The sequence below is a fragment of the Zosterops lateralis genome (genome assembly GCF_965231275.1).
Source record: "Zosterops lateralis genome assembly, chromosome: 4".
Lineage (NCBI taxonomy): Eukaryota > Metazoa > Chordata > Aves > Passeriformes > Zosteropidae > Zosterops > Zosterops lateralis.
This window is the reverse complement of record NC_139765.1, coordinates 39,102,348-39,128,665: the sequence shown is the minus strand read 5'-3', so window position 1 is coordinate 39,128,665 and position 26,318 is coordinate 39,102,348. Positions and strand designations below refer to the sequence as shown.

The window sequence follows — 26,318 nt, the reverse complement described above, 5'->3', positions numbered from 1 at the left end:
CAAGGAGCTGTGGCTGCTTTCCTGGCCTACTTTAGGCTTCTTGCAGGAGTGATAGCTGAAAGGCCAGGTCGCTATCAGCAGGTTCAGGGAGGTGGCTTGGTCATCCCTGGAGCAGCAGGAGCCACCTAATGGTGACTCAAGTTTGGGTTAATTAAGAACGTGTGTGGTACATCTGGGCAGTATGGGAATGGGGAAGGAGTTTAGGAAGTGGAGAAGAGTTTTGGTAGGAGTCATGGGCCACTTTGTTGTCTGCCTGGGATGGACTACAGCTTGTGCACTTCCAGCTGAAGATCTCCACAAGAGTGGAGCCCTAAGCTCAGTTGCACCTGCAGCTCCATCACCTCTTGAGAGAATGCTGCAGCCCTCTGATCTAGGGAAGCCACCTGAGAGCCTCATTTTACAATAAACTGTGACTGCATATGCCACGTATGTGCTCCAAGGCTCAGACGTCCCATGCCCATGCTCATCAGCTGTTTTGCACCTTCCATTTTAAAGATGAAATTAAACATTTAATCCTTTTCTTTTTTTTTTTACTCTTTAGTGGCATAGCTTCATCAGGAGTGAGGCAGAATACTGTCCTGCACAAATGAGGGGACTGATTTTTCAAGTGTTCCTCCAGGCAGTGAGAGATGGTTGGCTGAATCTCTCCAGGCTGAGTAAGGAATTGAGTCTACATCTTTGCCTTTGAGACACTTGAGTGGAAAACAAAACTGCTGGTAGATCCTACAGGACTGGACCTTAAGCTGATGGAACAAAGGCAGCAGAGTTCAGTGTATATCCAAAGTGGACAGAACCACTCTTCTGATAACCTTAGTGTTTCCTCTAGTTATGTTGACACACCTCTAGTTGACACACCTCACTGCCATATACATCCTGAGGCTCCCAGTTCTCCCTGTAAATGCATTTCCCACAGGGTAACAGATTTCAAGCCAGTGACCAAGTGGCTTAAACTATGTCACCACAATGCCTCCTATTTAGGTGCCCAAATCCTCTGTTGTATCTTGTTCATGAATTGTCTGAATATCAAGTCTGCCCTTCTGCACTTTCAACAAATTTGTGTGAGAATCACATTCTAGAGAACACAAGAAGTTCAGTCAAACCCAGATGAAGAATGGTCAAAGTTTTCTTTCACTCTCCTCATTAGAAAATTCTACTATGGCTGTTTCTTTACTGTCCAGGTTTTCCCATAAGTCCTGCATCTCAAATGTTTGTGGAGCAGAAGCAGAAGTAACATTTTTTCCATCACTGAATGGAAAAACACAACTGTGCTGTGAAGTTGTCCCAGAATCTGTTGAAGACGGTGCAGCATCAGCATTTGATGCTGTACTAGGACTATGGAAGCTTGGTAAACTCCATCGCTGAAGGTTTCTCTCATGATCTGTTATGAGACCAGCTATGTTACTAACCTGGGGCTCATGTTTGGACTCTCCTATCACACTAGGAAGTGACTGATGCACCTCTGAACTTGGGAGATATGGAGTCATTTCTGGGGGGAAAAAGTGTTGATTCAGAAGAGCCACATTTGCCTCAGATAGGATCCTTTGGAGCTTCTCTTCTGGCACACTTGCAGAGCGCTCTGTTGGCAGGTCTGGTTTGTCCAGCACATCAGGTTCAATCTCCCGGGCTTCAGAAATGATGACCTCAGGAACTGGCCTGGTTGTCTCAGATGAGGTGTCACTGTCACCAAATTGTGTCTCATTCCTTGAGGTTTCTGTTATGGGTCCTAGCTCTCGGCTACCATGAAGCCTGTTACTTCTGGTAACCCCTTCATATTTCCTCTTGAAGCTTGAGGTAGAGTGCCTCCCTCTTGTGTGCATTTCCTGCAGCCGTCTGATGTGCCCCTTTTCATCTGCTGGGAAAAACACCGAGTTCTCACTCGTCTGCCGACTGTAGCGGTGGTGAGTTGGGTATGAAGGACCCTCATGGACACTGAGAAACCTCTTGACTCTTCTCAAAACTGAATACTGTCTCTGGTGTTTCTCCTCTTCCCAAGGCCACTCTTCCCCATAGAGGAATTCAGTATCCGCCAGCCTGCCAAACAAAGTCAGGTAGTAGATGTCACTTATATATAGGAAGCATTGGGTCTCTATGCACATTTATCCCTTATCCCCCTGTCTCAGACATAGGACCCAAGACATAGGAACCAAGGCCGCAGTGTGTCCCTAAAGAGAAGGAAGAAAAGGATGAGGGTGCCAGGAAAGACTGTCTGTGCCTTTGAATCAGCCAGATCACAGAGAGAACTCTCACATCCAGCTGACTCTTTTCCTAAGGACCAGGCTGGGAGGGCATTCAGTCAGACATCTGGCACCATTTCATATTTGAGCTGCAGCCTTCTGAGGCAGCTCCACATGGTTAGGCTTGTGCTCAGGGTGAGGGAAAGGGGAGAAAGGAACCCTACTCAGGGCTGTAGTAACTTTTTCAGGAGAATCTTTCAGGCAAAAATAGCAACAGTGAAAAAGCTACTGCTTTAACCCACTGTTAACAGAGGACAGCAGTTTCAAAAAATGTTGAAATTACTCAGATGGCCAAATCTCACTCACTTCTGGGGCATGACAGTGTGTCTGAAGGTCTCACCTGTACCTGGTACTCTTCTCCTGCACCGCCTTGGTGTTTCATGAGAACAACTATTGCTGCATGTGCCAGTGAATTCAGTACATGTCACTGATCAGAGCAGTATGGACAAGCCAAACTGGTCCAGTTACCTGTTCTAAGGACAAGAATGGGGCTTGGGTCAAATCTGAGGCAAGGAGCACAGGCAGGCAACACTAATCTGGAGGGACAGAGGAACTTCATTCAGCATTAATGAAGATCATAGAATAGTTTATGTTGGAAGGGACCTTTAGAGGCATCTAATCCAACCTCCCTGCAGTGAGCAGGGACACCTTCAACAAGATCAGGTTGCTCATTGCCCCATCCAACCTGGCCTTGAATGTTTATTGGAATGGGACATCTACCACATCTCTGGGCAACCTGTTCCAGATGTTAGCTTGAGGTGACTGGAGAAGACTTTGAATTTGGGATCAAGTTTTATATATTTGCTTTGGACTTGGAAGAATTTTTAGAGGTAGTTTTTGAAGTTTGCATAACAACTATCCATTATTTTTAGAGATGTGAACAGAGAAATGGTTCAGATGAGAAGATAATTAATAAGAAGTCAACACATCAGAGCTGTTTTCATTCCACAGGGAGCTACTTTTCATTCACTCCTTCCTTAATTTTTTGTGTGAAATACTCCTTATTAATTTTTTTTTTCAGACTTAATGATGTTTCTTCTTTCCCACCTTTTCCCCATAGAAATTACCTTAAAATAAAATATATGCTCTGAATTTTTCTTCTTTACTTTTTAAACTTTCTTCTTTACCTTTCTTTTTGCCATTTTATGTTTTTTTTTTCCAGAAGGAAATTACTTTTCAGAAAGGCTGTGTGTGATAAAAGGAACTCATATAAATCATTATCTTTTGTAGTAGAATGCATGCAAAAATAAAAAAATAAGAGGAACAAAAATGAGAAAAGCACAATTTTGAGGCCAAATGAAACAAAAAAATGAAGACATTTTATTTTGATGAAGGTAGGAAATGATGGGAATATTGTAAATATCTTGAGATAATTTTTAAAGTTAAAACCCCAGTTTCTGTAAAGTTTAAAAGAAGGTTTTCAGATGAGAACATCTACTTGCCTGGTATTTTTTCAGGCATGATGGTATTTGCACTTATTGGCTTGTCTATATTACAGCATGTCACAAGTATTTAAATTAACAGCTTCTAAGCTAACTGGCCTGCCACTGATTTCTCATATAGATCTGACAACAGGGGACAATCCCATACCCTCTATTCTTTGTAACCATTGTTCTTTGTTGATCTCTGAAAATAAATCCTCTTCATACCTTCACAAAATCTGACCATTTCAACTTCCATGCCAGGATTATTAGTCAATGAAGAGTCATACAAATTTAAGATGATTTCTTGTTGATCTTCACAAAAATCTGGACTGATTTTAACTGTCATCTGCTAACTAAATGAACAAAGGAATAGCTGTTTTTTCTAATTGGGGCTGCATGAAGAAGCTGTAGCAAAGCAAGCATTATTAAGAAAAATCAGTCACTGTCCTCAGGTATCATCCTGTGCTCAGAGATTATCAACAAATGTGTTCAGAGACTATCAACAAACCCTCCCTGCAAACATGCTCTATTTATTGATTATACAATTTAAGATATGTGTGCACAACTTGGATGAACACATGGACTGCTGGACACATCCTCCCACCAACACCAGCTTGCCCACTCCCTCCTAATTTCTTTCCCCATTTCCATCTTCTCTGCTTGCAGTATTGTCAGAGCCCACATCCTGCACTGACTGACTCCCAATCACTGCAGACTCTTGGGGTGGGGACCTCTCTGATAGCATTAAGGACCCGTAGTGCCACTCACCCCATTTCAATAGTCGATCCAAGAAATGAAGGAATACAGTAATCAGCAGCTGCTTTTGTGTAGGGTGGCCGGGCAGAGGTATCATTCCAGTAAATATCTTTCTCCATCCTTGGCAAGTTCATGTGCATCTCATCCACCGCCAGAAGTGAAACCTTAAATTTTTTGCATAAATCATGTCACTTTCAACATAGTGGAGTATATTAAATAGTTTCCTTTATATATTTATGTTGACTGTATGGGTAAATATTTCTTTCAGAAACTCTTTAACATAAGCTGTGTATGATGGCCTGGGAACTAGGAAGAGACTCAGTATTATAAAATAAACCCCCTATATCTGTCTATACTCATGAAACATACATTTTATCATAACTTGAATCTTCTATACTGCAAAGATAGTTGTGCCAGATTGAAGTCCTTCCTGCATGTATAATGAGTTAAGTGTGGTCCATCATATGCTATGGAAAATCTGTGTAAAGTATTACACACGTGTTCCTTAAAATGTTCAGAGGTCAAGAATCTTTCTGATAGGCCTCATTGCCATTTTAAGACATTCCAAATCAATTATGTGAACATCCTTCTAATAAATTTTACACAAGCTCTATGGCACAGGAGCATTAGTATCCTGACATGGTGCTAACCCAGAGAGCAACTTTGTCAGTGTGAAGTCCTTTCCCATTCTTGCACATACCTGTTTGGCTTACTCTGATTACTTTGCTTAATTTGGTGGTTTAATTGGCCCTTGCTCCCCCTAACTCCTGGGCTCTGCTTTGCTGAAGTGGAGTCTGACAGCAGCTCAGCCAGCCCTGTGCTTGGTTCTGTGCAGGGGGAGCAGTGGGTGCTGTGGGACCTCCTCATGTCTCTGAGCTCCTTGACAGCACAACAGCCAGAGCTCTTTGGGAATCAGGGGTAACTGGAATGAAACTGTACCCTTGTCATGTCACAGCCCCTGTGACAGGGGACACTGGCTCCTGTGCTGACCACAAATACTGCTGAGGGTGACAGTATCTGAACATGAATCCTGGTACTGGTTAGTTCAGGGCCCTGCTTGGTCTTTTTACTATTTTTGCCACCATTCTTTTTAAAGGAAAGTTCATATGCAATATTTTAATCTCGGGACATTCAGATTAGCAAAATGTGTTCTTATCTATATGGGAATGACTTTTGGATTTTGCAGGATTGACCTACATTACAAGTTTTTCCAGACATAGAGTGGTCTTATAATTTAAGGTCAGCTGTTTGCATGTTTAGTCAGGCATCGTAAATGCCAAATACCAAAATCAAGATGAATTAGCTTGTGAAAACAAACTCTGTGGATCACAGTCACAGGTAATCCTTCAGGGAAAGAACATGTTTTGCTGGCACTTGTTGCCCTGATTTATTCCTGAATATAAGACATAGTTAGATGTAATGATAACCTATGCTAAAGATGGAAGTAGAAATAACAACAGCAACCTGTAAATTTCTATCAATGCACCAGTTAGTTTCAAAATCATCATCATCTTCTCCAAACGGATTAATGAGTTGTTCAGCCACCTGGAAAGAAAATGAGACAGTGAAGAGAGGTTGGCATGCCATGTCAGGACTACTGCTGCAGAGAAAGTAGGATTGGATTTTCTCTCTCTCCCTGCCTGTCACTTGCAATCATAGCTTGAGCTCCAGTGTGATGGTTCTGCCAGCCTAGCGAAGGAACAGCTTGCTTTCACTATAGATTCATATCTCTGTGCCTCGCTGTCAATCACCATCATCAGCACTGGCCTACTGGGAACTGAGACATGTCTGGGCCAAGGTAATTGTCACATCCAATAGTCATTACCTTTCCTTACTGCTGTCTTTGGCTCATTTAAATGAATGGTTCAGCAGCTAGAGGCTCTATTATTGCACTGTTGTCTGCAATAGTCCATGAGCCCATGGGGTTACTATTCCCAAGCCTTGCAGCTGAAGTTGGCTGGAGGGTGTAGAGCTCATCTCTCCACCTCAGCCCTTAGCCCTTGCTTCTTTATCAGCAGTAACCCTGATGGCAACCTTCCAAGGCTTTTTGAAGAAAAGCAGCCTAGAAAAAAACTTGACTCAAGTGAACTCTGTGCATCATGCTAACCAAATCCCAGAGACAGAATCCGAGTCTGTTCTTAATTCAGCCTGCTGGCTTGGGTTTCTGTACCTGGAGTGGTTGAAACTGCAGAGCAGAAGCTTATCCTGTGGAGGACACAATCAGACAGTGAGCTCAGACACATTTGTGGTGAGGTACCTTAGTCAGGGAACTAGTCTGGAAAGGGAACCCCCTCTGGCTCCCCATATCCAGTGAAAAACCCCTAAGAGACTGTCCCCCACCACTGTGATCACTAAAGTACATTGTGTGGAGAGTAAGCACATGGCTGCTGATGGAGAAAAAAAAAAGATTAAATAGAGAAAACAAAAAAACAAAAAAACAAAAAAACAAAAAAAAAAAAAAAAAAGAAATTCAAACTGCTTCTCTATTTCCTATTTTCTTGGTTCTTCCTCTCCGCTCCATTCTGTTTATTTTTTTAAGCCCTGGTTTTGAAGCTGATCACATTATTGATAACCTTCCAAGCTTTGTTTGTGGTTACCAAGGCCATGCACGGGAGCAGCAGTCGGGTCCTTGGTTTAATGTGGATATGGGTAAAGCAACTGTATGATTAATCAGTCCTGTTTGTTAACCCCACTATGGACAGCTATAATCTAAATAAGTTATAGCTGTAAGGCCATTGCTCCCTGGATATTTTTCCTTTGTGCCTCTAGGTTGTACCTGTGGAAAAGCACTTGCAGAGTCCCCAAGGCCACCACTTCCCAGGCCAGCATTGGCATACAACAAAAAAACTGCTGAGTAGATTAACACTACAAAAACGCCTGTAAGGTGGGAGCAATGAAAGGAGACAGAGGTCACCTCTGCTCACACTCCTTGACATAGTATTAGATTATAGGTACATCTATGAAAGTAGTGCAATGGGGAGGAACCAGAACACAGTCTGTGTTGCGGCTCTCCAGGGAAGACATGGATCAACTTTGTGTAATCCAGAGGACCACCACCCAAAAATCCACCATAAAACATATCACATGACCTTAAAAAAGTGAGGACTGGAACAGAGCAGACAGTGGTGGTGGCTTTTTTTGGCTGACCTGGTCCTGGCATATGAGACATGACTTTATTTTTCAGAAAGGAATGTAGTGCTGGACAAGTAAACTCTGTATTTGGACAGTTCATCTGTCCCTGTAATGAAAATAGGGATTTAGAAGTGTCTTATGTAATGAGAAACTTTGGCCCTGTATTATAGGTGCAACAGACCAGGCTTGAGGCCAAGGAATGAGCTCAGTTTACACATTATTTCTGAGGAATTGCCAAGTTACTGGAAGTCAATACCTCAGGGCCCTTTTTACTGCCAGGCAGCCAAAGTCCAACATGCTTAGCAGGAAACTGGCTGTAACCTTCAAGACAAAAGTATCCCAACTTGGGACACTGAAGGTTTGGATGAACCTCCAGTCTGAGGAAACATGGCTGATATTAAATTAACTTTTAAAAACTTCTCCTCCCTTTCATTTCCTTATGCAGAAGATTTTTCAGTTACAATGGCATCTCATACCTGCCACAGCCAGGAGCTGGCTGGAAGCTCTGAGCCTAACTGGAAGAGATGCTATAAACATCCTTGGGTGCTGAAGAAGGGAAACCCATTTCCTCCCAGGAGCAACAGCAGGGCAGTCAGGAGGAACAGCTTACTGTTTTTAACCCTCTAGTATAACAGGAATATACTGCCTAGACATAAAACTTCACTTTTCTCCAGGAGAAGTTGTTACCTTCACTTAGGTACCAGCCTCCCTTTCTCTCTCTCCTGCTCCCATCCAGGCTGGTCCCTATGAGGCAAAATCCTTTTCCCCCTCATTTCCTAGGAGACAACACTAGAGGAGCTTGTCCGGCACACACTTTACTTTTCCTCACATCCGCTAGCTTGGTGTCCTGTCTTCTCTACTCTGCCCTTTGGAGTTGACTGTGGGAAGGTGTCTCTAAAACTGGCCAACTTTGTTCAATTTGTATTCTAATAGAAAAGTTAGCTCTTAATTTCCATCCATGATTAATAAACACAAAAGGGAATCTAATGTACATGGACCCCAATTAAACTTTTTCTAGTCAATCTATTGCAGAAGAGAGAACCATCTTGAGATATGTGGCATAATTACTCAACTATCAGATTGATTGTGATACGTTAGCCTAGCAGTCATCAACAGACTGATGGGCAGCATCCGATTCGTCCATGACTCTTCTTTTTAATGAACATTTTTATGCAGGGAGTTCTAGCCAATACTGTCCATCATTCTTTCATAGCCCTCTGGAACTGGAGGCCTTTAATTGCCTGCATCTGATGAGGGTAACAGCAGATACTATCAGCTTTGACCATGAAAAGAATGTATCATTCAGTCCCTTTCAGCTGATGCCAGGTCCACAGCCATAGTTCTTCATTGCAGAATGGTGTGGGAGAAAGGTTTTTTCTGTCACTGTATTGCATGATAATTCTATATGACCACAGAACACTTCAGGCTGAATTCACCTCTGGTGTAATTTCAGTATTCATTGGTGATTTTAAAGGTGTGTCACAGATCTGACACCTTGACCAGCCTCCAGGGATTCCCCCCATCACCTGTCCAGAAATTCAGTTTACCTTGAGCCATCCTGCGTAGAAGAAGAACTGCAGCAGTGTGAAGATTGGAATGTAAATATCTAAGTCATGTCCCTGGTACCCTTGGTCAGTATCCAAAAACTGACGTCCTATCAGGCAGGCAAAGAAAAAAGTATAGACTGCGAGAGTAACAACCTGCAAAGAACAGAACTTCATTGAAATAATGAACTAATACAATCTTACGCATAAGGCCACCCATACCCAAAGGTCTTTGTCTGCCTTTTGCCATACAATTTATAAATCTGTAGGAAGTATTGCAAATACAGAGGCCACAGGAATAATTATGGCCAGGAAGAACACTCAGGAAACAGAAAAACATTTCAGTGCTTCCCTCCCCTCTTCCAAATTATGCAAGATTTTCAAAACAGCTCTTCATTAAATACACCTTAAATAGTTAGCCAGGCCTTCATGATCCTGTGTGAGTGAACCAGTGCTCAATATTTCAGAAACTCTGGTCGAGACTATGAATGTTTTATACCATGAATGTTTGGTACCAACTCCCCTTTTATAGAAACTGTGTTTTAAATTTTCAACAGGATAATAGCTTAGTACCTGGGTATAGACCAGTGGAATTCCAACCCAGTCATAACCAAACAAAAGGCTACACCAAGACCGGTACTTATTCATCTCCTAAAAGGGGGGAAAAAACCAAAACGTAACCAGCAAGAAACCACAATGAAATAAAATTGCATGAGGTACAATTCTGAATTATAAATATTTTGCTGCAGTTCATTTTTGCAGATATAAAACAATGGGAGAAAAGAAAGTAAAGTATATGTAAATTGATACTATAACTGTACCCAGCACCCCATTTGAATGTTGACTTGCTTTATGGAGTTGGAGTTCTTAGTATACTTTGTAGTTCTTCACAATTCGTCTTCTGTTTTTATCTTATTCACAGTCTAGTCGTACATGAAAGAGAATATATTATGTCATAAAAAGGATATTTTACCACTTAATGAAATATTCAGGGAGATTATCTTCTCTGAAGCTGATAATAAAAATCTTCAAAATGCCAAATTATTCTCATTTCTCATAGTTTTAACAATGGAACGAGAATGAATTTAGAGTGATTTAACAATAATTTTTTACTCATCAATATTTTGCTTCTTTCAATACTTTCTTAGTCATATTAGAGGGAATTGCAGTGAACACTGCTGTGTGTGTTTAAGTGTACATTGGTACACAAAGAAAAGTGGGATAAATCCTGAGTGAAGTTATTTAGATGACACAGGAGATCTGTGCCTACTAAATAATACCAATTATGTAAGTGAAAAGCAATTTCAGATTAGTTTTTTGTAGATTTCCTTTTTCAACTTACATTCATCAGTGTCTGCAGATCCACACTGTCTCGAATTCTTCCCTCTTTTCGTGCCTTTGATGCCAAATTTCCAAACCAGACAAATGGGACCCAGTATTTCAGGTGGGGAGACTTAAGGTCATCAAAAAGTTTTCTTTCATATTTTGTCATAAAACCTGTTACCAAAAAACCAAAACAACCTTCATTTATTCTGTGCTTTCAGTACTACTGATACTATAACTCTGGAATATGTTTCTATCTGTTTACATAATATTTGCATAGAACTCTTTTAAACATAACTCATAATTCTAACTAGTAACCTCCTTTTTAAAACAAGAAAAACCCAAACAAACAAACAAACAAACAAACAAACAAACAATTCCAGGACAGATCTTGCTTGAAAGAACTTTTTTTTGCATTAATTACCTATGCTAAATTCCTCTTTACCAATATAGGCAAAAATTTGCTATAAATGTATTCTCATATCTAACTGGTGACATATGGTAGTTACATAGAATGCTATGAATTGTACAACTTACTCTCTAGTTTCATGTTCTGCTTTCATAAAAATTAGGAACTGGATATATCAGTCAAGAAACATTTTTCACCAATGATGGCTTTCCAGAAGCATTTTAACATATATTGTAAGGGCAGTTATATGACCTGATTCTGATTTTTTGTTGTATCTACAAAGCAGTGAGCAAGCAACAGAGGATACAAGTGCATACACGAAACAGAGCCCAACAGAGTGTGTGCCTTCTGCCAGTGAAATACTTCACTGACAGATTGTTTGATGTTTCTTTGGGGTTATGAAGGCATGCAAAAAGATGAAGAGGGAATTGTGCACAGAAATCCCGCTCCTAAGGGGGCCAGGTGACACGCTGTGTGCCTGCAAGCTGAAGCTGCTCTCTGCCTGGCAATTGGCCTTGCTGGGGTGCTGAGAAGGTATTAGGTTTCCTGAAGAGTTCTCCTGCCTCGTGAAGCCCTGCTTCCCCCTGCTGCAAGCAAGTCCAAGGTCACATAACCAGGGAGCCAGGGCTGTGTGTGACAAATCTTGCACCAGAGCCAATCTCTGCCTGGGACTGGCAAGGGAGCAGCTGGCTTTTGGAACAACACCTCTACCCTCCTGGGGAAGAAAGCTCTGCTCTGCTGTCCTCCTTCCACCCAGGCTTTGACAAAAACAACCTCAGAAAATGCACACTATCCTTTGTCCAAATCCTGGATTTTCTGGTATTGGAGTAATTGTCATGTTTGGAGGATCTGAGTTTTTGCTCAGGTGTGTAACATCTATCAGGGTGGGTATAAAGCTTCTTTTTGTATTGACATTAGCTCTGAAATAAGACAAAGTTAGTAAAATGACATCCCCAAAATAGGGACCTCAGCCAACCAATTACAAGTCTGAATGCTGAAAATTCAGTGAGGGAATTGACAGTAGGCTCCAACTAGTAACTAAGAATATATCTGTTATCGCTAACATTGCCAAAGATACATGACACAGCAAACAAATAAATATAAAGAAAATAATTTGTGTTGCATAGAAATGTGAATTAAATTAAAAGAGCTTTGCCAGTGCCAGTGATCTTAAATATTCTGTTGTTGAGGAAAGTGTCTGTATCGTACAGTTGGAACAAGCTTACACAGGAGGTATGAAATACTGCAACTACTGAGAAGGAAGGCAAGGACAGGACAGAAAAACACCGTGAAAGAGGAAATATCCAGTAGCAAGAACCAGTACATAGAATTTCAGAACAGAATAAGATAAGGCTTTTAAAAATTCCCTGGGCATTTCGCAGCCACTCCTCATAATCAACCTCACAGAAGCAATCAGGCAACCCTGATAAATTCACCTGCTAGTCATGACTCCTGACTCCTAAAAGACAGTCTTTCAGACTGCCTTTAGTTTTTGTCCTGCCAACCTGCTTATTACAGGAGAGGAAAAGATGCTTCTGTCAGGCTGAAACAGACAGACAGAAAAACCAAAAAATTGAGTCTGGAGTAAACACTGGATGCAAGTCACTTGGAAGTTCCGGAAAGACACAGACTGAAGGGGTCCCAAAGAACAGCAAGGATCAGTTTGGCTTGCCATTGAAACCAGGCGCCTTTTGTTTAAAAAGATCAACAAAGTCTTTGTTTTTAAAATTATAAAGTTAAAATTGGCATTGAAGTATTTGTGTTAATATTGATGAAATATTCTCTTTGATGAATATCAATAATGCCTAATATTCTTATTGCAGAAAATACTAATTGCTCTTACTGTTGGCAATAAGACAACATACAGTTCAGAATACCTCATTGTTATTTCAGTGGTAAAGAAACACTTTATATTCCATCAAATATAGAGGTTAGGATATCAAACTTCAGTTATTAAAATTCCATGGTTTCTCAATATGGTCACACTATTTTTATTTAGGAGTATTCAAAGAATTAACCAAGAAACTCTATAAACAAGAATACTGGTTTTGACAAGCACTGGAAGACTGGTGCACCTCCAGAAAATGGGAAATATTTGTCAAATATTGTGCCAAGATCTTGAAAAGAATGATCTAAGGAATGACAGGGCACTGAATCCTTGTGAAAGTATCAGAAGAGTGACATGGAGTACAATCAATAAATAATCAAAAGACACTAATGTGAACAGTGTCAGCCAAAGAGATCTAACAGGGAAATGATTGATGAGAACACAAGCCTGGCTGGTGAAAAATCACTCATGCTCTTCCATAAGTGATTCAAAGAGTATTCAGTTCTCCTGTTGAGACTCAGTGGTTTGAGACAAGACTGGTTCAGGTTATTCACATTAAATATTTTTAGTACTAGTGGTTAGAGAAGAAGGAACATGATCAAGTAGCTAAAAGTTTCATTTTCTGCTTCTGTGTTTTGTGGGAAAGAGTTAATTCAGGTTCTTCCTTCCAGCAGAGGATTTGGGACTGCAATCTTCAGCCATCAATAGGTATTCATGTTGCTGAGCTCACACCTCTTGTTTCTCTTCAGTGTTTCCCAACAGTTGTATTCTTGAGCATCCAACTTCCCTCTTGCACCTTGCAGCGAAGAGGATTGCTGTGCTCAGGATGGCTGCAAGGCATTTGACACTTACAGCATCTGTGCCCCAGCAGTCAGCATCATAAAGGAGTGAATATATGTGGAACTACTGTCTACAGTTCCATAAAGAATGTTAAAACATGAAAAAGAGTCAAAAAGAAGGTCCACCACTTGAGACTGTATCCTATAGGGAGAGACTACAGTTGGTGTAGCTTCTGAGTTTCATTCAAGCCTTTATGCAGTCTGCTAGCAGGTAACTATTGAGCAAAAAGGTATGGTTAAAAATAGAAGAACTCAAACCTCTTCCAAAATCCAGTGAATAGAAGATAACACTGTGTAAGTTCAGACTGAGAATAAGACGTCACTCTTCAGCAGCAAGTTTACTGTTGTGAATGTCTGTTCACCTAGGATGAGGTGTAGTCTCCAGTATATCCATCTGAATTTTAAATCTGATTATATTCCTAGAAGGTATTAGAGCTCAGTCAGAAATTGCAGCATGTTAAAGGGTGCTGCTAGCTCTTGTCCCTTGTATTATGGGTGAGTCAGACTAGATTATTGTGGTACTGTTCTCAAATTTAAAATCTATGAATTTAAGCATTTCTTTGCTGAAAAAAGAAGCTTGTAGCAATAGTTATGTCATAGCACTTCTCAGTTTGACAGCAAAACGCAAAATCATTGTAAGTTGTTTTAATGATGACTGTGCTGTAAGTATCAAATTTGTGCTGTTCACATTCATATTAAATGCCTCCCTCCCATGCAGTCTGATATGCAATGCCACAGGGAGCTAGGGAGGGGATGATTACAGAGTATTGTCTAAGTCACTGGATATTAATAGGAGCAAAATATACCCTGAAATGCTCAGTACTGCATCAATAAAAATTCTGCAGTACAATATGCATTAAAACCTACAAAATAAGTGCTGAAATCCAGAGCTGACTACACTATCTACATTTATATACACAGTTTATGGGAGAAGATTTTTCACTGTAAAAAATAACAACAATCAAAACTTGCTTTCCAGTCTACAATTTTGGTACAATGCTGTGACATTCTGTCTCTTTGGAACAGATTGTCTTTAGCAATAGGGAGGCAGAGCTGGATTAGCTGCCTGGAAATGTTGTAATTTTCCAGTGCGTAGTAGAAGCAGATTGCTGGGGAGAGTGACAGAAGCTTCCTTGACCTCATCGCAGGCCCAGGTAAACAGTTTTGTTACACAGCACAAGGAAGAGACCTTTAAAATTCAATGAATCCAACATAAATGGTTTGGGTTTTTTTCAGTGTTTGGTGCATTCTGCCTGGCTTTTCTTTTTTTTAATATCCAAAGCTTCTCACACATATTTGAAATGTGTGTAACACACTGCATATTTTAACTTGCTATGACTTTGCTTACTAATCTCTGAAAAAGGAATAATTTTAAGAAATTCAAGACATTTAGTAGAAAACATGACTTCTGTTTGGAACAGATCCCCATATCTTTGCATTGCTGTTCTACCTCTGACACTGACCATGCCTGTCAGAAGGCAGAGTGACACACCTTGCCTTTAAATACTGAATAGTTAGTCCTTGATAGACAATCAAAGGGTTACATGACTGAACTCTCTTCACCATCATTACACTCACTGTGTTATTGAAAGAAACAGAAAACAAAGACATTTTTAATACTTAGTATATTTATCCTTGAAAAACTAAGTTTAAGTTAAGTTTTTCAATATAAAGAAAAAACCCTTGGGGCTGAGGGCTTTTTTTGCGTAAATCACAACACTTAAAATGTGCTATCTATTTAAAATGCAGTCTACTTAAATAAAAATCTAGATAAAGCTGTATTTGTGAAGCACCTGCAGAGATCAGTCTCTGATACACCAGACCAACTTATACCCTAGACATTGAGGCAATACAATATAACAAGTCACCGCTCCTACCACATCATACTATATTGCCACTTTGGCGGGTTTCTGCTTTAAAGAATGTTGTACCTGCTCCATATGCCTGAGTGTTTGGGGCATGCCTATTGACTCCATGGGGCATGAACACAGATTCACGTAAGAGTGTCAAACTCATTTGATTTCTATAGTGTTGCTAAAGACTTTAAGAACATTAAAGATGTACTCTTAAGGTTATGTCATTTAAGTCACTTAACAAAAAGGTGATTGCTTTGACGCCAGTCAGTATGAGGCACACATGGGGCCACAGGCAAGAAAAAATGAGGCTGGCTCCTTCCCTCCCTGAGCCCCCACCTATGAGGGAAAGAAAAGCAATTTTGGGGAGGCAAAGTGCAGTACCTGCTCCTACCACATGGTCCATGGTGGGGAACCTTTTGTACACAGCTGTGCTGACAGAGCGAAAGATCAGCAGAGATGTTAAATTCACATAACGCATGAGAGTCCTCCTTAACAAGCGCCCGTACTCATCCCTGCCCTGGACACAGCTGGAGATGAGCAACATCAGACGATCTGGCCATGGTAAGTTCACAAACTGGTTCCACCAGCGATTCACCACCAAAGTAACATAGAAACCTGAGGGTCAGAAGGAAATAAAGTCCAGTGCCTATCAAGATTTCAGTCACTTTAATTTTAGTTTTCAGAGTGTTGTTCATATTACTAAGCTGCTACATTTCCCAGAATAAATGCAATAAGCCACATCAAAACCCAGGATGCAATAAATACTAATTATTCAATGGACATTGCAATGTAACAGTACATTCCAGCTGAGTATCTCATACCCACAAATTTCCAAATTTCCTCTTCTGTAGTAAAATTTAGGGTGCATTTAGTTCATTGTACAAGGTACAAGGTATCGCTGTTACTGGGCATGATCTAGAGATATGTATCTAGATCCAGATATATGGAAACCTTTATTGTTAGTATATTAAGAACATGAGCATAAATGTTGCCATGATAAAAGCAACTTGAACTTGAGAAAACCAGTTGGAAGCAGGTGATTTATTGTGAAACTCTAAGCTCCCACATGCCTCTCAGCTCTGAAATGCTTCCATACACCAACATTCACAAAATGCCTGAAGAGAGACAGAGTTGGAGAATAATTTCACATTTAACCGGTACTTACCAAGCACAAAAGTTACTGGGATTTGTTCGGCATATTTGTCACAGTAAATTGATAATTTTTCAAAGAACCGTTTTTGGCTACCTGTAAGAAAAAATCTGCAGCAAAAATAAAATGTATCTGTCCTTCCATAATATTCTGGCACTAGCTACTGAGTGCAAATGCATATAAATAATCAGATATTGCACTGGGGAGCAATCTTGAAGGCTAATGCCTTCAAGCAAATTCTTAAAGGTAAAGGTCTGAACACTTTTGGCAAGTATTAAAGAAGCTGGAAGAAACAACAGTATCATTCCCTTCTTTGTGGTTTTCTCAGGACTAATTTGACTGGCACTACTAATTGGATCAATATATCTGAAGAATCAGTTTGCTGTCCCATACAGAGCAAACATGACTGCAAGCTCTAAGTCTTCAAGTAGAGCTTACTCTTGTTTTTCAGACTGGTACTTAATGGAAATGCTTAGGTATGCTTGAATTGCAAAAGTTACCTATTGAATTCCTCTGATTTGAAAATGTTATATTGTTGCGACAGGTTTTTTATTCTTGCTCCGATGATTTTTTTCTTTTCCACAAGATTAAAATACAACTGTATTTATTTTGCAATCAGGAAAATATTCACCAAATGATAGCAAATAGACCATGGTTGTAGATTCAGCCCACGGGAAAAGTTATCTGATGAAATACAAACAGCTTCAGTATAATCCTTTTTTCATTTGTATAGGTGAGTATTATGGTTACTCTTTGATTTCTTATAAAAGGAACATATAACAAATATATGGTGGGTTTTGCTTACAATTGTGCAATAAAAACTGGAGCACATATAGAAAGCTTTCTGTGGTGTATTTACCATGGTCTTCAATTGCCTGACATTTCAATAAAAACTAGATTAATTTAAATAACTGTGAGACTTTCATGTTCCTTTACGTATTAATGCAATAATTTTCTTTCTTTGCTTACAGGTATGATTACTGAACAAAAAATTAGTAATTAATCAGAGAAAAATTGAAGCTTATTTTCTTTTTATTTTGAATAAAAAGCAGAGATCTAATTAGAGATCGTGGAAAGAACTGAACCACAATTTTGATATTTGTATGTAATGTACTTCATAAATTAAAAGTTTCACTGTACTAATTGATGCATTGCATCTGTCATATGGTGTTTAATTCACACCGTGGTGGAAAAAGCAATTCTTCTTCTAATGTGTTCCTCCCAGGTGCTGGGTGACAGACAGATAATGACCATGTCTGGCTTCCATGCAGTTTTCCTTGGTTCTTTCCAAGCTTAAAAATCAAGTTTGAATGCCTTCCTAGACTGAAGCAAAACTTTGCTTTTCCTGGCTATTCACGTTCACTCTAAAATTATTACCTCTCAGTGCTGTTAAATTCCCACCAAGCAACCAAAGAGTTCTGCAAGGAGAACAAAAGGTCTATACCTATGATCTAAAGCAGGGAGGCATGCTCACAACTGACAGCTCAAAGTCAGAATGACAAAAGCTGTATAATCTAGGCTAGCCCTGAGTTTTTATTCAGTCTAAGTTCAGTAGGATATTTGCTCAATGCTAGGCTAAAAGTACAATCAGCTGAATATGATAAACAGTATTGACACTCTACATACTTCCTCAGGAACCTTACAGTAAACATGGAAAGGTAAGCACATTAGAAAATGTCCAAGGAAAGGACAACAAGTAAATAGTAACCTCCCCCCATCATTCATCAGCCTAACACTAGGAAGTCTGAAACTTCAGTATAACATTTAATGAGATGTGAATTGGAAAGAGTGTACCTGTATAATACACTTATCGCTGTGTAAAGAGTAGCAAAAACAATAAATTCTCTGTACAGCAATTTGTAGATGCTGCCTTTCCACCTTAGGAGTAATCTGTGAAATCCAAAGAAAGTGGCATTTGCTACTTTGCTGGAATAAGTGACTGTCATCGTCGTGGTAGGCTGGGCCTAGAAACAGTAGAAGAGAAGCAGGACACCAACAACATTTTAGACAGCATATCCTAACCTGAATGTACCCTTGTATAGATAGATACATGGATATACATGTAAATATATAATAGTATGTGTACATAAATACATGGTGACTGTATTCATATATATATGGAAAGAGAGGGAAAAATAAAAATCTTGCATTTACAAGCCCTGTTGAGACCTGCAGACTGACTTACACGAGGCTGTATTTGGGCTTTATGTCAGTGACACCCAAACCCAGCAGTTAACATGGAATGTGGCCACCCTTCTGGATGGCAGTGGCAGGAACCTGTTACATCTCTAAGTCTCTGTTTACTCTCAGTTTGCTCCACACTAGTGTGAACAAAGGATAGGAAGAAAATTTGCTTGACATTTTTTTCAAAATTTTTCAGCCTCTTGGTAAGAGAAGTAAAGCTAAATTCCACAAATGCATGTACATCTCCAGCCAGTATTTTTAGCTGGCTGTGGTAATTATAATCATTGAAAAACCAAATGAGCTTTGGAGACTGCCCTTTTCATTAACAGTTACGACAGCAGCTGAAATCAGCTGGATAAATGTTGTTATTTCTCTCCTTGGCAGCTAGACACACTTGTCAATACTTCATCATTGCATGGCCATGCAAAACAAGCCATAGAGCTTCTCAGGTAGGTAGTGTGAGACACACTGTAATTAAAGTACAACTGAAAATACACAGGTAAATACTTTGTGCTGGGTTTGGTACTTACTTACCCAGTGCAAGGAGATGCTACAGAAACTGTCATATGCTTACAAAACAAATCCTAGCTCTAAATGTGAATGAAAGCACTTTTATACAGCACGCAAGAAAGAGAGTAATTAGGAGAAGCATAAAAAAATCTCAAGAAAGTTACTGTGCATCACAAATATGATTCTTGTTTATATTTTCATGACGCCACTGTAGCAAATTTACTGGGGGGGTGGGGGAGAAAAATCTGAACTCCTAGCAACTGTTTTTTACATCTTAGCTGTGTCTCTGATGCAGAGCATAAAGTAAGCCATTAAAATTCACCTGTAAAAGTGCCACTTTTTATTTTATGCACCAAGAGAATCAGCAGGGAAAAAACACCACAGGCCTTGTATTGCTGACAGGCTGTCTCTTTTCCTCTGCAGAATGACTGCTCAATATTTGCCAGCATGGCCCTAAAGATTTTTTTTTAAGAAGCATGAGTTCATGGGTTTTGGTCTTTAGAATCCAAATGATAGTTTTTCTTTTCCTGAGCCTTGGCATAGACCTTTAATTTTTTTGCTGTCATTGTAAGAGCCAACTTGTCTGACTGGCATGCATGGAAATGCAGTCCCATCTGCTAAAAATCTTGTGGTCAGGATGCAATATTTAAGAAAATGAAGGCACAGATGTCCATTCTCCACCAAAAGTGGGGCTTTATAAACAATGAAAGAAATCTATGGCTGGGCTAAAGGGGAGGAATGGGGTAAAAAAAAAAGCTTAAAAATCTACTGTGTTTCCTGGAATTGCTGTAGTAGCCTTTAGATCTCGCCCATTGATGCTGTGGAGAATGTGTTTAAGCCATATAACCAACAAGTGTATCTCTATCCTCCCATTAATATCCACTTTGTAATGGAAATCTCCAGTAGGAATGACTGAATGGGGGGACTTCCATCTAGAAATGATGTCTGATAATGGGAGGGCTTATAGCCTGGCAAGAACCCAGACCATCGGCACAACACAGGGCCACAAGGAGAGGATGAAGTTAGACAAACGCAGGATGAAATAAAATATAAATTGCTATTTATGCTATTTATTGCTGTGGGGGCAGCCAAATATCAGAAAAGGGGACTGGATAGTCACTCTTTGTTTAGGATCTTTAAGCTGAGGGCAAATTGTAGGACAGAAGATGATCTGCAGGAAGAATTCACGTAACTGAGACAGACGGGGGCTAAGGGATTCTGCTGGTCTCCCCTGTGATACGGGCACCTGTTAAACTTTCTATGAGGTCTCTTCTGATGTGAGCCACAGAGGAAAAAAGATTGCTTTCAGCACCTTCACAGCACCTGCATCTCTGCTGGAAGGCAGCCATTAGTGTCAAAAACATGACTCGGTTTCTGCATAGGAGGTTCAGGAAGGATTGGTTCCTCCCAGCTATCAGAAAGTGGAAAGTGCCAGAAACTGGTCAGTAGCTAAGCTGGACAAAGTGGGTCTACCTTCTCTACAGACCTGAAGCAAATCCTGTCTTGCGAGGCCTGGTGGATGGGCTTTGGCCACAAATGCAGGGCTGTAGTGATAAGAGGAATCAGGATTAAGAACATTTCCCCATGCAATAGACAGAGACAAAAGTTTTATCCATAAAATGCAATTTTTCTTCTTGATTCTAGCAACTATATTTCACTTAATCACACTCCAGCCATCTCTCATCACCTTACTCAATTCCCTTGACTCTGAATAAAAACTCTTGGAAGACACTGGATGCATCTGTTTTTTCTTTCTCCCTCTGAAATGGGGCAAAGAAAAGTGGGACTGTTACAGCAATTTTAGGCTTTGGTTCCTTAGTTTCCCTGCCTTTCCTTGCCTGTGGTACACTCCTGTTTTATCTTCCTGCTAAGCAAATGCTTTCCATAACATTTATCATTGGGTTCAAATAGGGACTTCAGGACAACATAATTCAATGTCTTTAAATATACATTAGGTCAGATTAGGTTATTACAGAACAGTTTAGACTACAAAAGCTATGCAAGACAGCTATGTGTTTGTCTGGTTAGAGTTCTCAACACAGCAAACACAAATTTAAATCTGCATTTTTTTTTTTCTCTGAGAACAACTTCTCTGAGAACTACCATTTAGGTACAGCCTCTCCTTACAACAGGAAGTTTTGGCATAAAGCCTTGCACTGACTTTGGCTCTTGCACGGTGGTCCCAAGCCCTTGGTTCACAGGCAGAATGTTGGCAGAGAGTCCTTCCTACATTACTTATGGCCACAGGAAATTAAAAAGCTAAAACTGAGATGGACAGGAAGAGCAAAGCATAATGATGCCCCCCAGCACATTCCTCCCTGAGCACTCTTTTGGCCAGGGCTGAAGAAGGACAGAGTACATTAGATCAGATACCACAGGCACCAGTGTCATGAAAAACATTTGTAATTATCATGTTGCCCTTAAATTCATCAGCAGATATAGGGCTAGGCTTTTTGCTGGTATGAATTTGTGAGTTTTGAGGACGTAACACAAGTTTATGCCCATTTCATTTGTGTAGAGACCTTGACTCATATCTATGATGCTGCTTTTTCTTTTACTCTGTGTTTATTTCCTTTCTGAAACTTTCTCAAACACAGACTGAAATGTGAGTTATATATTACTCCACTTTTGCTAAGATCATCAGAAGACTTTAGGCATAAACAGCTAAAAATAAAAGTGTGTCCTCTCTATTAATATTGAACCCAATTGTAAATGGATTTTTACCTGGCTGAGAATTTCAGGAGGCATTAGGATTTCAGAGAGAAACCACAGTACAAAATAACAGCCATCAGTGTTTCCTAACTGACCAAGAAAGTCTCGTTACAGAATGTACAAATAAATAGTATCTCTATGCAGACCTACTCCTTGTCATTGTTCACCTTATTTTTTAGTTTACAGCATAGAAGAGAAAGTAACTGAGAGATATTTGAGTTAAGCCAACTATAAAAACATATTAAGCTTATGCTGTATCCACTGACCTGCTATTTTGATTCAGCAATCCAAGCCTGAAGGCAAATCCTGGACCCTTCCTCTTTCTTAAAAGTCCTAAACCAAGTCCCGTTCAGATCTTTAATAATCACCTTGCTCTTCCCTTAACCTGAAGCAAGGGGTTGCTGGTGCTGAGCACTAAGAGGAATGGACTGACAAGAACAGGGGTTAAAATGTCTTTCCACTTCTGGAAGTCTGTTTTTGCCAAGTACTCTGTCCTGTCAGTTACACAGGGAACAAACACAAGCAGCAGCAGCAGCAGCAGCTGCTGATCTTGCTCTTTTCTAGTCTATAATTATAACGCCACTTGCCATCGGAAGGACCTTTCATTCATTTGAATGAAGAATCTTGCAGTGGTTTTGGCTGGCATATACAGGTTTTTTGCATTTTATTTCCTCCAAGATGGGATGGACAAGAAGGAAGCATTTTGTTCTGAGACTTGTCTTGAAAAGTGGTGTGTCTCTAACATGATACTGTGAAGACACATCAATGAATAGCACTGATTAACTACTTCTAAATAAGAAGACCAGAGACAACCCCACCAAACCTGAAAATGTGTTCCAGCTGCACCTTGGTCCCATCCTGGAGTACAGCATTTGCTGCATTTCTGCTTTGCTGATTTGATTTGGGAAATCAGGTCTCTGGGGCATGCTGTAGAAATCACTCATCCCTCAAAACAGGCAGAGTTGCTGCTGCCAAAAGTCTCAGTGGACCTATTCACAACTGTATATTTCAGCACGTGAAGACCCTTCTGCAACTGGAGGTTTTATATAGGACTTCTTTCCCTCTTCCCCTTTGTAAAATGAGATGAACTCTGTCTTTTATGACCCATGGCATTAAGAGTGAACTGTAAAAGGTAATAGACTGTGAAAGCCCAGGAGATATCATGTAATGTTGTCATAAACTTCAGTAGAGAATGAAATAATATGACTGTGAAGTAAATAAAAAAATGCAGGGAGAGAGAATAAGCAAGATTTATAGATTTAATTCATTTTATGATGAAAGGTTTTCCCCCCTGCCTTAGTCCCATTAAGCCACTTGAAGCCATTTATTTAATTAAAACTCCCAGAAAGAATGGAAGTTTCTGCCATTGTTTGCCTTTCTTCTTGTTAATGGCTGAAGAAAGACACTTTGATGTCAAAGCAGGCAAGATATTAGACTGTGGCATGTGTGTGTTAGGCAGTGGCCTGTGGCGAAAGATGACAAATCATTTTAGCATTCAGTGACTTGGCATGAAGAAACATACTGCCTGATCCTATTACAGAGACTGCCCTGTGCAAGGAAAATTCTTAACAACAGGGATATTTTAAGGTCACTGGTAAAAATAATTACTTAGACCTAAAACATTTTTCTTTGCTGGTCTTACTGAGCAGTAAATAATAGCACCTCTGTGTGTCAGTGGGTATCAGGTGGTTTTCCTAATATATTCATGTTAGAGGTAATAATGCTCTTCAGTATTCCTGCAGATCGGAGTGGTTGAGATTGCTTTACTGGCTCTGAGCTGTTTTGCAGAGGACATGAGATTTAGAGCGCCTATGTTTTCAGAGGCAGAAATTGGGACTGGTTCTGTAGGAAGTACTCCTTTTTAATCTCTAAAGTGTCTCTCTTTCCTTGTTGGATATTTCCAAAGATAGGCAATGTTTTTAGCTCTCTTCCTCTGTTTCCCTCTAGGGAAATGTGGTTTCATCTACAAAAATAGTTTTCAGAAGTTCCTTTCTAAATGCAGTTCTACTAATGATCACTGATAATGTGTATTTTGCATTCATTTTCTCTTGATGTACTTTGAACACATACAAGAGACAAAAACATTTTAGCACTGTGTAACTAGACAGGTTTCTGCTACAGGTTTCGTCTATGGGTGTTTAACAAGACAGCTGAATGCAACAGATAGAAATCCGTCAAATAAAACTTATTTAATATACGTATGCTTTTGACTTTTCTTACCTCTTTTTGAGCCCATTTCTACTGGAATATTTCTGAAAGAGACAATTAATACGTATTGTATGCTAGTGAAGCTTCAAGCAAGCACTTCAGTATCTGTAACAACAACACATAATGCCAATATCCAAAGAAATACAGTAAAAATATGCTAAAATGTGGTCTGAACAACATGAAAGAATTTTCTTATTGAAAGGAAGTGAGTAATTTAAGTGTTGGGAAGAGAGCAGTATTAAAGAACCTGCTGTCAGATTTTCTCAAATGAGAATATATTGAGTTTTGCTATACTTTTCTACTTACTGGCATTTGCTGCTGGAATTCATGTCTTAAATAAATCAGTAAATTAACATAAAATGTCCTCTGCCCATAGAATGAATGTGTAGAGACTTGCAGGGCTATCTTACAGTCTCTTTCATGAGAGAAATTGCAATAATTAAAAGTTAATCTAGTGGGAGAGATACCACTGTACTTAGCATTACTCAATGTGGGTTATGGAAATATAGTTTAAAGGAGGCTCTTTTATCTCTAGAAGTCACATGGTAGAATACTTGAGAGGATTACAAATGAATTTGTCTGCAGGATAAAGCCTGCTGTCCTGACAGATTAATTCTCTGAGTACTGTAAAACTGCAATCAAAAATACTATGCTTTGCAACTTCCATCTACATAAACATCATTTGTTATGCAGTAGTGCTGAGTTTGCTATTAGAAATATTGTTACTGTGACTCTTATCATCCTCAAGAATCCTTTTATTGGCAAAAGGCCCAGACACACAATGTCACCATAGGACTTATTAGACAGAAGATGAGATCAACAATGCATCAAGGAATAAGGTGTTCAGGGACTGGATTCAAAAGCCTGGTTTGACTGGGAGAGCTTTCTCATAACTTAAGGCTTATGTCTCCAAAGTGCTCCATATCATGCTCACCTGAAACAATCTGGGTAGTTTATTTAATATGTGCTAGCATAGTTTAAGTGAAAGTGAAATGGTTGAAAGGCAATCACGGAAGGAGAGGTGCTTGATTTTGCTCTATAGGTTGGCTTTTCTGAAGTCAGTGTCATTCTACTTTGCAATATGACCAGGGTTTCAAAACTTACTGCACATTATCAAATGTTAGATATTAGACAATGTCTTTACTTACCTAAAAATGCAGATGATTGCACAGCCATTTGCATAATCATTCTTCTTTCTTTAGATGATGCAAAACTGTAATTTCTTTTCTTTTTAGTGAAGAAGTTATGTTAACAAAATTTTGTATTGTTCTGGACATTGAAGAATACTGATAGTTGAGAGTCAGCACTTAATAATATATACTAATATCTCCTGCATTTCTTAGGGAGTTAAATTAGAGAAAGACAAATATTTTCTCCCATTTAAATGTTTATTTTGCACCACAAATATTCATCTAATATATTCATGTTAGAGTTAATAATGCATCTTTGTTTGCACAACAGGCATTTTTGTGCTCTCAGTCAAGATTTCTGAGTATCATTGGAAGCCTCATAAATTCATGCTCTTTATGGCTTAATGGTCTAGCTTTTCAGTGGGGGATGTTATATCTCAGAACAGCAAATGATGACCCATGTTCTCTGCATGGAAAATAATAACAACAACGACAACAATAATAAAAATAGTACATAAAAATTGACAATACACATAACACTACCACTGAGCCATTGTGCTTCTCCCACTTTTTAAGGACAGTTTTGCTTATTTGGAGGAATTCTTCATATGATTATATTTTGGTTTGTGTATATGAAAATCCACCCACAAGAATGATGATCCCAATTAGTGCACCACTTAAGACAATAACACCATGTAGTGATGAGTGATACAAAACTGTGGAGTAATTCACCCTATATAACACTCCTAGAGGTGTGATAAAACCATGCAGCAACTGATGGGAGAAAGTACACCCTTCATTATCTCTATTCAAATTAAAGGGGACTCCAACCCAAAATTTAGACTCATGGTACCAGCAAATGCAAATAGGACTTGTAAGGATAGAGGATTTTCTTGAGTTTGTCTCTTGGACAGAGAGATTTGTTGCAATACCTTCTTGTATGAGAGACAAAGGGAAAGGTAAGACAGAAGAGATTCCAGAAACAAAAGAGCAACGAAGAACAGAAGAACATTTCCAGGGAAATGTGTCTAGAAAAGGTGAGTTCTTTAGAGTTATTGTCTGGAAAGAATTCGGAATAG

At 39.5% G+C, this 26,318-nt stretch overlaps 1 protein-coding gene across 3 annotated transcripts; it reads right to left on the bottom strand.

Moving 5' to 3' along the window:
• Nucleotides 1-482: 482 nt before the first annotated feature.
• On the bottom strand, nucleotides 483-22,291 carry BEST3 (bestrophin 3). 3 transcript variants are annotated; one of them, XM_083859642.1, is made up of 11 exons: nucleotides 22,168-22,291; nucleotides 20,676-20,733; nucleotides 18,290-18,459; nucleotides 16,511-16,605; nucleotides 15,727-15,960; nucleotides 10,433-10,587; nucleotides 9,664-9,741; nucleotides 9,094-9,246; nucleotides 5,879-5,959; nucleotides 4,427-4,578; nucleotides 483-2,031 (listed from the first exon to the last, which is right to left on the bottom strand). In XM_083859642.1, the coding sequence occupies exons 3-11, from the start codon at nucleotides 18,439-18,441 to the stop codon at nucleotides 1,116-1,118; spliced, it is 2,016 nt and encodes a 671-aa protein (XP_083715768.1). In that variant the 5' UTR covers nucleotides 18,442-18,459; nucleotides 20,676-20,733; nucleotides 22,168-22,291; the 3' UTR covers nucleotides 483-1,115. The 3 variants fall into 3 exon arrangements, with proteins under 3 accessions (XP_083715768.1, XP_083715769.1, XP_083715770.1); XM_083859644.1 differs by lacking the exon at nucleotides 483-2,031 and adding an exon at nucleotides 2,594-2,702; XM_083859643.1 differs by lacking the exon at nucleotides 20,676-20,733.
• Between the last annotated feature and the right edge of the window lie 4,027 nt (nucleotides 22,292-26,318).

Bases quoted from the DNA above. Each gene is read 5' to 3' on its own strand.
- BEST3 (XM_083859642.1), bottom strand. From the start codon at position 18,441: ATGACAGTCACTTATTCCAGCAAAGTAGCAAATGCCACTTTCTTTGGA. The intron at 15,961-16,510 runs GTAAGTACCGGT...TCTGACCCTCAG, and splicing joins CCCAGTAACTTTTGTGCTTG to GTTTCTATGTTACTTTGGTG. The intron at 2,032-4,426 runs GTGAGTGGCACT...TTTGTTTGGCAG, and splicing joins GGATCGACTATTGAAATGGG to GCTGGCGGATACTGAATTCC.